The 15053-nt window shown below is 36.0% G+C and overlaps 1 protein-coding gene across 25 annotated transcripts in view; it reads right to left on the bottom strand.

Annotated features, from left to right (window-relative positions):
* Nucleotides 1-15053, bottom strand: part of GDPD4 (glycerophosphodiester phosphodiesterase domain containing 4) — a 120020-nt gene that overhangs the window by 47468 nt on the left and 57499 nt on the right. For 24 of the 25 annotated variants that reach the window (XR_003125066.3, XR_007404481.1, XR_007404480.1 and 21 more), the window contains 2 exons: nt 13269-13490; nt 12178-12332 (listed from right to left, as the gene is read on the bottom strand). The exons of the other annotated variant lie outside the window; for it this stretch is intronic. Coding sequence is in view for 8 of the 24 variants with exons in the window: in XM_025419565.3 (XP_025275350.1) it covers nt 12178-12332; nt 13269-13490 (377 nt within the window). In the remaining 16 variants the exon portion in view is untranslated. The remainder of the gene's footprint in view (nt 1-12177; nt 12333-13268; nt 13491-15053) is intronic. 25 annotated transcript variants of the gene reach the window in all.

Here is a 15053-nt window from a genome sequence, read left to right as displayed (position 1 = left end):
AGAATTATAAGAGAATATAATAAAGAATTATATTCCAACAAATTGGACAACCTAGAAGAAATGGATAAATTCCAAGAAACATACAAAAAATCAGGAAGAAATAGAAAATCTGAACATACCAATCACCAGTAATGAAATTGTATCAGTAATCAGAAAACTTCCAAACAAAAGTACAGAACCAGAAGGCTTCATGGTTGAAGTCTACCAAATATTTAAATAAGTGTTAATACTATTAATCCCAAATTTTTCCAAAAAATAAAATAAAAGAGGAAGGAAAACTTCCAAATTCACTCATGAAGCCAGGATTACCCTGATAACAAATCCTGATAAGGACACTACAATAAAAGAGAACTACAGGCCAATATCTCTGATGCACATAGATGTAAAAACCTTCAACAAAATATTAGCAAACCAAATTCAACAATACAGTGAAAAACTTATTCACCACAATGAAGTCAGATTTATTACAGGGACACAAGAGTAGTCCAATATTAGCAAATCAACCATGAGATATACCACATTAACAAGAAGAAGGATAAAAAACACATGATATCTCAAAAGGTGCAGTAAAAGCATCTGAAAAATATGTCTGTTCACGATAAAAACTTTCAACAAAGTAGGTTTAGAGAGAACATACTCTAATATTATAAGGGCCAAATACGAAAAACTCAGAGCTAACATCATATTAAGGTCATCAAAAACTGAGAGCTATTCCTTTAAGATCAGGAACAAGACAAGGATGTTTACTCTTACCACTTTTACTTAATTAACACAATACTGGACATCCTATTTCAGTAATCAGATAAGAAAAAGGAATAAAAGGCATTAAAATTCATAAGGAAGAAGTAAAACCGTCAAAATCTCCAGATTACATACTATATATAGAAAACCCTAAGGAGTCCACCAAAAAACTATTAGAACTGATAAATTAATTCAGTCAACTGGCAGGATATAAAATTAATACACAGAAATCTGTTGTGTTTCTCTATACTAATAATGAAACAGTATAGAGAGAAATTAAGAAAACAATCCCATTTACAATTATTCAAAAAAAATAAAATACTTAGAAATAAATTTAATCAAGGAGGTGAACAATCTGTACTCTAAAACTACAAAACAATTGGTAAAAGAAATTGAAGATGACACAAAGAAATGGAAAGAATTCTATGCTCTTGGATTTAAAGAATTAATATTGTTAGAATGTCCATACTACCCAAAGTAATCTACAGATTCAAACAATCCCTATCAAAATACCAAGAGTATTTTTCACAGAACTAGAATATTCCTAAAATTTGTATGTGACCTCAAAACACCCCAAATAGCCAAAGCAATCTTAAGTAAGAACAACAAAGCTGGAGATATCACAATCTCAGATTTCATAATATACTACAAAGCCGTAATAATCAAGAGTATGGTACAGACAAAACATAGACACATAGATCAATAAAACAGAACAGAGAGCTCAGAAATAAACCCATGTGCATCCAGTCAATTTAGGACAAAAGAAGCAAGAATGGGGAAAAGACAATTACTTCAATAAATGGTGCTAGGAAATTGGACAGCTACATGTAAAAGAATTAAAGTGAACCACTTTCTTACACCATACACAAAAATAAACTCAAAAAGAATTAAAGACCTACATGTGAGACCTGAAACCATAAAACTCTTAGAAGAAAACATAGGCATTAGGCCTCAGAAACATTTTTCTAGATATGTCTCTAGACATAGGGGAAGAGAAATAAAAGTAAAAATAAACTATTGGGACTGCATTGAAATGAAGAGCTTTTGCATAGCAAAGGAAACTATCAACAAAATGAAAAGGCAACCAATACCAACTGAATGGAAGAGGATATTTGTAAATGATACATCCAATAAAGGCTTAATATAAAAAACATATAAGTATCTTATATAACTCAACAATATAAAAAAATCTGATTTTAAAAATTGGCAGAGGATCTGAACAGATGTATTTCCAGAGAAGACATACAGATGGCCACAAGACACATGAAAAGATGTTCAATCTCACTCTTCATTAGAGAAATGCAAATCAAAATCACAATGAGACATCACCTTACACCTGTCAGAATGGCTAGCTAGTATCAATAAGGCAAGAAGTAACAAGAGCCGATGAGGATGTGGAGAAAAAGGAACCCTTATACATTTTTGGTGGAAATGTAAATTATACATACCTCTATGTTTATTGCAGCTTTATTTACAATAAGCCAAGATATAGAAGCAGCCCAAATGTCCACCAAAAGATGAATGAAGATGTGGTATATTTATATACAATGAAATATTACTCAACCATAAAAAGAAAGAGCTCTTGCCATTTGCCATAATATAGATGGACCTAGAAAATATTATGCTAACTTAAGTTAGACAAAAAAGACAAATTCTATATGATTTCAATTAAATGTGGAATCTTAAAGACAAAGTAAATGAATAACCAACAAACCAACCACATAGTAACAGATCCACAAACAGAACAAACTGCTGGTTGCCAGATGGAATGGGGTTGGAGGGCATAGGCAAAATAGGTAAAGGGGAGTGGGAAATACAGGTTTCCAGGGCAGCCCCGGTGGCCCAGCAGTTTGGCGCTGCCTTCGGCCCGGGGTGTGATCCCTGGAGATCCAGGATCAAGTCCCGCATTGGGCTCCCTGCATGGAGCCTGCTTCTCCCTCTGCCTGTGTCTCTGCCTCTCTCTCTCTCTGTCTGTCATGAATAAATAAAATCTTAAAAAAAAAAAAAAAAGAAATACAGGCTTCCAGTTACGGAATGAATAAGTCCATAAAGGGATAAAAGGTACAGCATAGGGAATAAAGCCAATGGTATTGTAATAGCCTTATATGGTGACAGGTGGTAGCTATACTTGTGGTAAGCATAGCACAGAGTTGTTGTACACCTGAAAATAATGTAACATTGCGTCAACTATACCTCAATAAAAAATGAAGTGTTTTGGGTAACCCAGGTGGCTCAGCAGTTTAGTGCCACCTTCAGCCCAGGGCCTGATCCTGGAGGCCTGGGATCAAGTCCCGTGTCAGACTCCGGCATGGAACCTGCTCTCCCTCTGTCCATGTCTCTGCATCTCTCTGTGTCTCTCATGAATAAATAAATAAAATCTTTTTTAAAAAAATGAAGTGTTTTGAGAAAAGTAAATTATGAGAGCAGATATATACCATCTATTCTACACTTTAAGATTTAAAAAACTAAAGTATGTTTTTCTTAGAGTATTATTATACATTATGGGTTTTATTTTAAAGATTTATTTATTCTATTATTTTTTAAAAGATTGTTTTAGATAGAGAGCACAAATGACCACAAGAATGAATGAGGGGAGGGGGCAGAGAGAGAGGGAGAATCTCAAGGATACTCCCTGCTGAGTAAGGAGCCCAACGCAGGGCTTGATCTCATGAAACTGAGATTGTGACCCAAGCCGAAATTAAGAGTCAGATGCTCAACTGAGCCATCCAGATGGCCCAGTGTGTATTTTCAATTTGGAATTATCCACTAATAGAATTGCCATTTAAAACTCCATATCTAATTCCAGCCTTCCATAAAAAGGTTTTTGCTCCTGTTGTCATATCTAAAACTCAAACATAAAGTTTCTACAAACAAAAAAATGAAGAGCAAATTAAACTTTAAGTAAAAGAAAATAAAGAACAGGAATCAATGAAATGGGAAAGTAAATGTGCAACAGATAAAGGGTAACAAAGCCAAAACTGGGGGTTTTGAAAGGATTAATAAAATTCATTAACTCCTAGCAAGACTGACCAAGGAAGAGAAGGAAAATAAAAATTTCTACTATCAAAATGCATTGGCAAATGACGTATCTGATTAAGGGTAAGTCTCAAAATCTATACAGAATTTATGAAACTCAAAGCCCCCAAAATAAATAACCCAGCTAAGAAATGGGCAGAAGACATGAATAGACATTTTCCAAAGAAGATATCCAGATGGTTAACTGACACATGAAAAGATGTTCAACATCATTCTTCATCAGGGAAATACAAATCAAACCAAATGAGATACAACCTCAAATCTGTCAGAATGGCTAAAATAACAACACAAGAAACAAGAGGTGTTGGCAAGGATGTGGAGAAAGGGGAACCCTCTTATACTGTTGGTGGGAATGCAATCTGTTGCAGCCACTCTAGAGAACAGTTTGGAGGTTCCTCAAAAAGTTAAAAATAAAAATACCCTATGACCCAGCAATTGCACCACTAAGTATTCAACCAAAGCATACATAAATACAGATTCAAAGGGGTACATGTACTCTAATGTTTATAGCAGCATTACCAACAATAGCCAAACTACAGAGAGAGCCCAAATATCCATCAACTGATAAGTAAGATGGATACAAAAGAAGAGTGGAATATTATTTAGCCACCAAAAAGAATGAAGTCTTGCCATTTGCAGTGACACATACGGAGCTAGAGTGTATTATGCTAAGTGAAATACATTAGTCAGAGAAAGACAAATTCCATATGACTTCACTCATACGTGGAATTTAAGAAATAAAACAGATAAACATAGAGGAAGGGGAAAAAAGAGGAAGCAAACCACAGGGATTCTTAACTAGAGAGAACAAACTGAGGCTTGATGGAGGGAGGTGGGTGGAGGATGAGCTAAGAAGTTGATAGGTATTATGGAGGACACTTGTGATGAGCACTAGGTATTATATGTAAGTGCTGATCACTAAGTTCTACTCCTGACACCAATATTACCCTATATGTTAACTACCTAGAATTTAAATAAAAACACTAAGTTCTACTCCTGACACCAATATTACCCTATATGTTAACTACCTAGAATTTAAATAAAAACATCAAACAGAGGGAAAAAATGTATCGTATGGAACGAGAAGTAAATGAACTAAATGCTAATGAACTGTTCACTTTAAAATGGTTAATTTCAAGGACAGACTCAAAGGTGGTGGAGGAATAGGAGACCTTAGTTTCATCTAGACCCAGGAATTCATCTAGATAGCTATCAATTCATTCTGAATACCTGCAAACTTAACCAGAGAGCTAAGAAAAGAATAGCTGCAACTCTACAAATAGAAAAGCAACCACCACTTTCAGCAAGAATGACAAGACATAAAAACTCACCTAAAAAAAGAGAACAGGAGGCAGTACTGACAGGGACCTAATCTGTATGGGGCATAAGTAAAATGTTGGAACTAGAGTTCAGAATAACGATTATAAAGATACTAGCTGGGTTTGAAAAAAGCACAGAAGACACTAGAGAATCCTTTTCTGGAGAAATAAAAGAACTAAAATCTAATGAAGTCAAAATAAAAAAGGTTATTAATGAGATGCAATAAAAAATGGGAGACTCTAACTGCTAGGATAAATGAGGCAGAAGAGAATTTGTGATCTAGAAGACAAAATGATAGAGAATAAAAAATTTCAGAAAAAAAAAGAGATAAACAACTACTGGATGATGAGGAGGGAATTCAAGAAATAAGTGATACCATGGAGCAAAACAATATTAGAATAATTGGGATTCCAGAAGAGGAAGAAGAGGGGTGGAGTAGAAGGTATACTGGAGCAAATTATAACAGAGAACTTCCCTAATCTGGGGAAAGAAATAGGCATCCAAGTCTAGGAGGCACAGAGAACCCCCCTAAAAATCAATAAAAATAGGTCAACACCCTGACATATAATTGTGAAACTGGCAAATCTCAGAGACAAAGAGAAAATCCTGAAAGCAGCCCAGGACAATAGGTCTGTAACCTAAAATGGTAGAAACACTAGACTGGCATCAGACCTTTCCACAGAGGCCTGGCAGGCCAGAAAGGACTGGCGTCACATATTCAGAATGCTAAATATGAAAAATATGCAGCTACGAGTGCTTTACCCATCTAGAATGTCATTCAAAATAGGAGAGATGGGATCCCTGGGTGGCGCAGCGGTTTGGCTCCTGCCCTTGGCCCAGGGCGCGATCCTGGAGACCCGGGATCGAATCCCACATCGGGCTCCCGGTGCATGGAGCCTGCTTCTCCCTCTGCCTGTGTCTCTGCCTCTCTCTCTCTCTGTATGACTATCATAAATAAATAAAAAATATTAAAAAAAAAAAAAAAAAAAAAAAAAACAAAATAGGAGAGATAAAAAGCTTCCAGACAAAGAGAAACTAAAACAATTTGTGATCACCAAACCAGCCCTACAAGAAATATTAAAAGGGATCCTTTAAGTGAAGAGAGAGCCCAAAAGTAACATAGACTAGAAAGGAATAGAGACAACATACAGAAATACTGACTCTCCAGGTAATACAAGGGCACTAAATTCATGTCTTTCAACAATTACTCTGAATGTAAATGGGTTAAATGCCAAAGTCAAAAGACATGGGGTATCAGACTGGATAACAAAGCAAGACCCATTGATACGCTATCTGCAAGAGGCTCATTTTAGACCCAAAGACACCTCAAGATTTAAAGTCAGGGGGTAAAAAACCATTTATATGCTAACAGACATCAAAAGAAGGCTAAAGTGGTGATCCTTATATCAGACAAATTAGATTTCAAACCAAAGACTGTATTAAGAAATGAGGAAGGACACTATATCATAATTAAAAAGTTTATCCAATAAGAGGACCTAACACTTGTAAATATTTATGTCCCTAACCTGGGAACATCCAATTTTATAAGCCAATTAATAACAAAATTAAAGAAACACATCAATAATAATACAATAATAGTAGGAGATTTTAACACTCTACTCAAGCAATGGATAGATCACTTAAGCAGAAGATCAACAAGGAAACAAGGGCTTTGAATGACACACTGGACCAGACAGATTGCACAGATATATTCAGAGCGTTCCATCCTAAAGCAACAGAATACACATTCTTCTCAAGGGCACATGGAACATTCTCCAGAAGAGATCACATACTAGGTCACAAATCAGGTCTCAACGGGTACCAAAAGACTGGGATAATTCCCTGGATATTTTCAGACTGCAATGCTTTGAAACTGGAATTCAATCACAAGAGGAAATTTGGAAAGAACTCAAACACATGGAGGTTAAAGAGCATCCTATAAAGAATGAAGGACTCAATCAGGAAATTAAAGATGAATTTTTATTTATTTTTAATTTTTTTTATTGGAGTTCAACTTGCCAACATATAGCATAACACCCAGTGCTCATCCTGCCAAGCACCCCCCACGACTAAGTGGGATTTATTCCTGGGCTGCAAATGTGGTTCAACATCTTCACATCAATCAATGTGATACACTACATTAATAAAAGAAAGAACAAGAATCATATGATCCCTTCAATAGGTGTAGAAAAACATTTGACAAAATACAGCATCATTTCTTAATAAAAACCCTCAAGAAAGTAGGGCTAGAAGGAACCTACTTCAATATCATAAAGACCATATGTGAAAGACCCACAGTTAATATCATCCTCAATGGGGAAAAACAGAGCTTTTCCCCTAAGGTAAGGAACACTACAAGGATGCCCACTCTCACCACTATTGTTCAACATAGTACTGGACATCCTAGCCTCAGAAATCAGACAACAAAAAGAAATAAGAGGCATCTGAATCAGTAAAGAAGTCAAACTTTCACTCTTCACAGATGACATAATACTCTATGTAGAAAACCGATAGGACTTATTCACAAAATTGCTAGAACTGATACAGGAATTTAGCAAAGTCACAGGATGTAAAATCAATGCAAGAAGTCTACTGCATTTCTATACACCAATACTAAAGGAGCACAAAGAGAAAACTGGACAGCTAAATGCAAAGAATGAAACTGGAGCAGTTCCTCATACCATACACAAAAATAGACTCAAATAGATGAAAGGCCTAAGTCTGAGACAGGAATCCATCAAAATCCTAAAGGAGAACATAGGCAGCAACCTCTGTGACCTTGGCTACAGCAACTTCTTGCTAGACACATCTCCAAAGGCAAGGGAAACAAATGCAAAAATGAACTACTGGGACTTCATCAAAATAAAAAGCTTTTGCACAGCAAAGGAAACAATCAACAAAACTAAAGGGCAACGATGAAATGGGAGAAGATATTTGCAAATGACATATTTGATAAAAGATTAGTATCCAAAATCTATAAAGAACTTAAACTCAATACTCAAAAAACAAAAAATCCAATTAAAACATGGGCAGAAGATGTGAATAGACATTTTTCCAAAGAAGACATTCAGATGGCTAATAGACACATGAAAATATGAGCAACAGATGCTCATCATCAGGGAAATACAAATCAAAACCACAATGAACTATCACCTCACACCAGGCAAGATGGCTAAAATGAACAGGTCAGGAAATGACAGATGTTGATGAGGATGTCGAGAAAGGGGAACCTTACTGTACTCTTGGTGGAAATGTAAGCTGGTGCAGCCACTCTGGAGAACACTATGAAGGTTCCTCAAAAAATAGAAAAAAAAAAAAAGAATGAAAATAGAGGTACCCTATGACCCAGCAATGACTACTGGGTATTTACCCTAAAGATACAAATGTAGTGATCTGAAGGGGCACCTGCACCCCAATGTTTATAGCAAGAGTGTCCACAATAGCCAAACTACAGAAAAGCCCAGATGTCCATCGACAGATGAATGGATAAAGAAGATGTGGTATATATATAATGGAATACTACTCAGCCATAAAAAAGGAATTCTTGCCATTTGCAATGACATGGATGGAACTAGAGGGTATTATGCTAAGCAAAACAAGTCAATCAGAGAAAGACAATTATCATATGATCTCACTCACGTCTGGAACTGAAGAAACAAAACAGAGGATCATAACAGAAGAAAAAATAAAACAAGATGAAATTAGAGAGGGAGACAAACCATAAGAGGCCCTTAATCATAAGAAACAAACTGAAGGTTCCTGGAGGGAAAGGATAACTGGGTGATGGGCATTAAGAAGGGCACATGATATAATGAGTACTGGGTGTTATAGAAGACTGATGATCACTGACCTCTATCTGAAGCCAATAATACATTATGTTAATTCATTTAATTTAAATTTAAAAAACGGAAGTGAAAAAATTTTTTTAAATGGCAGAATTCACATGTGGGGCAGAATAAAATAAAATGGTAAGGTGGATCTGCATTTATTAACATGGGAAGATATTTAGGATATATTGTTGAACTTGGAAAAAGTATTATCTCGATTTTGTGAAAATATAAATCCACACATACATGTGTGAATCTGTGTGAATCTGTGTGCATTCAAATGTGCACACAGTCACATGGAGAAAATACAAGTTACCTTTGGATGAAAAGATAAGGATATTTTCACTGCCTTTACATCTTTCTGAACAGCATGAATGTTTTCACAAGCATGAATTGCTTTTACAATCATAAAAAAAATAAAGCCATATTCATTTTGATAGATAGATAGATAGATAGATAAATAAATAAATAAATAAATAAGGTTAATTTTAAGTTCTCACTTAGGTCAGTCAGTAGAGCATGAGACTCTTAAAATGGTTAATTTTATGTTATATGAATTTCACCTCAATAAATCAGGGTTTAAAATTAAGAGAGAGAGAGAGAGCACAAGCAGGGGGAGTGGCAGATTCCCTGCTGAGCAGGGAGCCCAGCACAGGGCTTGATTCCAGGATACCAAGATTGTGATCTGAGCTGAAGGCAGACACTTAACTGACTGAGCCACCCAGGCTTTTAAAAAATGCTATAAAAATTTCCACATCAGAAATAAAGCAGAGGACATCTCTATGTTAATATAAATTGATTAAAATAATGTATTTAAAGCATTCTTAGTCAAAAATGGCAAGGTCATAATGTCTTGTGAACATGGTCAGATAAACTATGAAGTGAGCATAATAATCACGGAATATACTGGATATGTGATCATAATTACAAATATTCTGGTCATAAACATTACACAAGTAGCTTAATTTCTTAAAATGCAGTGGTCCTTGAGGAGAAAGACTTAGAATAATGTACAGCACATGAATTTATCACGATCAGCTTTGCAGTATAGTTATATGGAAAAACCTCTTTTGTTCTTATTAGAATACATGGTTTCCCTAAGGAAAAGGATAGTGCCTTGCTTTGGACTTTTCATATAAAACTAGCATGATACACTTGTATATACTAGTACTCAGTAAATACTTGCTGAGCTAAATTAAACTGCTTAACTTTATAATAGGATTCAGGACATGATCCCTCTCAAATCTGATGCCAGTTGAAACTATGCCCATATAACTACAGCCAAGGAATACCTATATTCCTAGGGTGAAAAAATTTGGACTTCTGGACTCTGTCAGACCTATATTTAAATCTCAGTTTGGTCCCCTACTGATCAAGTATATTAACTTTGGTGAATTACCTAGCCTATCTGAACTTTTCCTCTTTAGAAACAAGTTTCCTCATTTGAAAAAATGGGGATGATGATCATTTCTAGGGCACAGCATGTAAGGATGGTGATGATAAAAGCAGCAGCTTGTGTTCTTACACTTGCCCAGTATTTTGCATGCACATTATATAAAGAATATTATCATCTAATCTTTTAACCAGTTCATCATGTTATTGTTATTCTTTTTTTTTCCTCCTTAGGTTGTTGCTATCTTAATTTACAAATGAGAAAACAAATGATCAGAAATTTATCTAAAGTCCTATGTGTAGATGATGAGGAGGGCAGAAACTGAAAAAGAGCCTGTGGTCTAACAACCACAGAACCTGACACATAGTAAATGCTCAATAAATGGAAGCTATTATAATTATTTTTCAAGTACTAGATTGATCTAAATAATGAGTAGGAGATAAGGACACTATCATAGAGCTATTTTCTATTTGAAAAAATGTAAAAGGAAAGAAAAATACACTCAAAATAGAAGTAGTAGTTGAGCAAAGAGAAATCTGATTAGGAAATAGAGGTAAAACATTGCTAAAAGAAAAAAGATAGTATTTCATGATCAATCACCAAAAGGCCAGAGAGGCAGGAGAAGCAAGAGCAGGAGCAGAGGTAAATCTAACAGCTTAGTTCATGGCTTGAGTTGCAGAAAAACAGCGGGAATTTTTAAAAGATGAATGCATTTATTTATTCATGAGAGAGACAGAGAAAGAGGCAGAGACATGGGCAGAGGGAGAAGCAGGCTTCTTGCAGGGAGCCTGATGGAGGACTTGATCCCCCAGACCCAGGATCATGCCCTGAGCTGAAGGCAGGTGCTCAAAAGCTGAGCCACCCAGGCATCTAGTGGGAATTTTTATTAAGCCCAAGGAGATTTTGTATATATATATCTCTGCAGGGAAAACTTTGTTGTTGTTTTTTTTTTGTTGTTGTTGTTGTTTTAAAGATTTTATTTTTATTTATTGAGACACACACACAGAGAGAGAGAGAGGCAGAGACACAGGCAGAGGGAGAAGTAGGCTCCATGTTGGGAGCCCGATGTGGGACTTGATCCAGCGTCTCCAGGATCACACCCCTGGCTGCAGGCGGTGCTAAACCTCTGCGCCACCAGGGCTGCCCCAAAACTGTTTTTGAACATTTAAAATCATCTGAAAAATTTTACTTTCAAATATAAGAGAAAGGAAACGTGGATTAAATCAAGGAGTGATTAATAACAGTTAAGTCTGAAAAAGGTACCATTTTATTCCCTGGTGCTTTTAATTTGAAAAATTTGTCACTAATTACATATTTATAAACATAGCTAATAATTTGTTTCTTCTTGTCCTTGGTTGTTTTAAGGTTGTTTTTTTAAAATAATTATTTAAAAAAATAAAAAATAAAAATAATTATTTAGTTATGAGTAGGAGAGAAGGACACCATCTTAATTATCCCTATAAAAAATTTGGCTATCTGGACCACAAAGCTATTTATGAGGAACTGCAATCCATCTGGTAATGGCAGGAGGAATAAACAACTTCCTGATTTCTGACTGTTCAATCACCTTACATAAGAACAAAACCACTAAGCATACAAAAAAGTGTGCTGAATGATAACAGACTGGAGATAGAGAAGGGGCTGAAGACTGTGTTCAAGGGACACAGTCTACACTTGAAAGTTTGCTGGCAGAGGGAGGAAGAAAGATAGCGTGGGATGGGGAAGAGGGGAAAATAGGGGATTCCAAAAAGAACCACACAAAGAAACTCTGAGATGAGATAGAGAAGCCAAAGCGCTTGGTAGGAGTACTGATTTTATGCAAGGCAATACCTGCCGAGAGAGGTATGGTCAAACTCTTACCTCAACCCACTGTAGAATAACCTCTTGTAGTCAACATTTATTATACTGATATTTTCTTTTGTAAGACGTTCAATGGAAAATAACCGGCCCACTTGCTGAAAACCAGGAGCTGCGTTTCTGACATACTGCCTATCAAAACTTGACAACCAAAAAATCTGTAAGGATAAAAAGGAAGTCTTTCAGTGGATAATCAGCTCTCCAGGTACAAAGAGTTCCATGTAGAAGAGAGAGAGCAGGGAGTCTCAGGGAGCAGAGTCCCAGGGAGAGAGATCTAGCCCTTAGTGAAAAAGAGTCACCTTGGCCTCATACTGTCTAATGAACTCTTATAATGTGGCTTTCACCAGGATTGTTCTGGAGCTGAGATTTCTCAGAGTTAACATCCTGAGTCAAAGGCCCATTGGTGTTCCAATAGCCTCACACTAGCCAAAGTGGATGAGGAGTTGGTAGGTGCGGGTGAAAGGCGGGAATCAATTTCCTCTGGCTGATGACACTAAAAATCATCTTTGAAAGGGGTTATTTCCTATATCAGTGGACAATGCTTTTATGATTCATCCGTGGAAATATTTTATTTGCAGGAAAACACATATTGGTTTCAGTCAGTAATCTACCATATTCTAAGAATTTAAGAGATTTGGAATGATTGTTCAAGTGCAGAGAATTGCTTCTGAAAAACATGATGAACAAATCCCTGCTTGAATAAGAACCAGCTCTTTCTTCTGTATCATTAGTTAAAGCCAAATCTTCAAAGCCTCAGTGCTGCCCTGGCCCCTTATAATAGTTCTATGCTAGTGATGGTATAAGTCACATCACATAGTCATTACACACATGCCTTTTAACAGAGTGCTGTTACATCATTTAGTTTGGAGTAGCAAACAGCTACTGTTTTTCTCCCCTGGATAAATTTAACTGGGTCATTCTTAGATTGCCACATGTGGCTACATAAGTAATCACCTCTATATCTACAGAGAGCAAAATTATTTGAGCATCCCAGGGAAGATCTACAAGGTGGGTCAGGTTCAACTGCTATACTCCTGGGACATGCTACCCACCTCCCAAACTAAATTCTACTGTAAATAATGAGGTAGACATACCAGATGTTGCTCAATTTTAGATGCAAGGATCACGCTTACTACATGGCGAACATATGTGTTTCTGAGAGGATGTTTTCGTGTAGGGCCATTAAGATCAAATATCACAAATTTTTGTTCCTTCTGTGCAAGTTCCAATAAATCAGTTAGTCTTGGAATCGTCTGATTTTCTGCTTTTTCACGATCAGCCTTTGAGAGGCGTTTCATTTTGTAAAATGGTTTGAACTAAAAACAAATATATCAGAGAATACATTGACTCTTATCAAAAGCAATTTCCAATTTTCCTGCTCTATAGCCCTACACCCAGCCCTACCTCCCTTTTGCTCCATTATCATTCAACCCACCAGACCCTCTGAAATACTTGTCCTGAGATAAGAGTTGCCAAGGAGAGAAATTCAATGTAATCTTCATATATATAATTATGGTATTTGGAATGATTTCTTCTATACTGTAGAACATGTGTTTGCACTGAAGGTCCTTCATAATTTTGTCTTGACCTTTTCAGCTTTTTTTCTATAAGTTGAGGTAATAAAATCTCTCTTTATAAAAGTCACACTGGCTTCCCACATTTGCTTTCACTATTCTAGTTTATGTAATGGGAAGAAAATAGGCATTGGCTTTAGATAAAATTGGATTCAATTCCAGCTCCATCGCTCGTTGGCTTTCCTTGCTGAATCCACCTGTTAAAAATCTTATCCTAAACCTATAAAGCCCAGCTTAAATGTTACCTCCTTCACGAAGCCTTCCTTAAATATTCCTGAACTAACGAGATTCTGATGGTATTAAACTCCAGAGGCTCATTTTTACACCTCAGTTGTATGTTTCATTCTGCCTTCTATTTGTTTACATCTTAGATCAGATTCAAATCCTTGTTTTGTGTGTGTGTGTTGCTGTGTAATCTTGGTAAAACTGTTTAAATTCTCGAAGTCTTTATTGCCCAAATTATAAAATGGGTGAAGGGAGAGGCAATCTATGTATTTCTCAGGATTATTTTGAATATTAAATATGATAAAATATTTACAGGGTCTACAAGCATGTCTAGTACATAGAAAAGTACACAATTCACATTGTTCCCTCACTCCCTACTGCCTCTACGGGAATGTACCTCCCTTATGGCAGGAACTGTCCTGTTATCTTTGCAATACACAGCGTTTCATTTTACACCATACATTTATTAGCCATATTACATTTAACAGATGACTACTTTTATAGTAATTTGCCCATTTTAAATCATTTGTGGGTGAAGTAAGTGATAAAAGGCTATGCCTAAGAAAGAAACAGGACATGGGTCCTTTTCCCAAGAGGCAAGTAATCTTTTTTTTCTACACGACTTTATCTTTGTTCTCATCTTATCCTATTTCTTCCTTCTTCTGGTCTCCTTCTTGGCAAAGAAATAGTCATATTATACAGTATCCTCATGCCAGAACAGAAGTCAGACCATAGAAATAAAGTCAAACTATGGTCTAGATCTGAGTTGAGGTCTGTTATTAAGGGTTTTATTAATTCTCAGGAAAATAGAAAATTTGCTTCAGAATTCAATATTTTGTTATATTCCACCAGATCAAGGCCAACTAATTCTCTTATTAGACCTTCATTTGGGGAAAACTGTTAAAAGAACACAATGGGAAAGACCAAGACAGAACTTAAATAACTCAGCTGTGCACAATTTTTAAAAAGTCCCTGAATGGGCATAAATAAGAATGTACTGTGCAAGGACTTTTATAAAGACTTTCCTTTAAAGATAAATTAAACAAAAAATGTTTTTAAAGGTTAAACAATATGAGAGCT

Source organism: Canis lupus, chromosome 21 (genome assembly GCF_003254725.2).
Source record: "Canis lupus dingo isolate Sandy chromosome 21, ASM325472v2, whole genome shotgun sequence".
NCBI classification, from domain to species: domain Eukaryota; kingdom Metazoa; phylum Chordata; class Mammalia; order Carnivora; family Canidae; genus Canis; species Canis lupus.
Note: the sequence above shows the minus strand (reverse complement) of the source record. Positions and strands in the feature narration are given on the sequence as shown.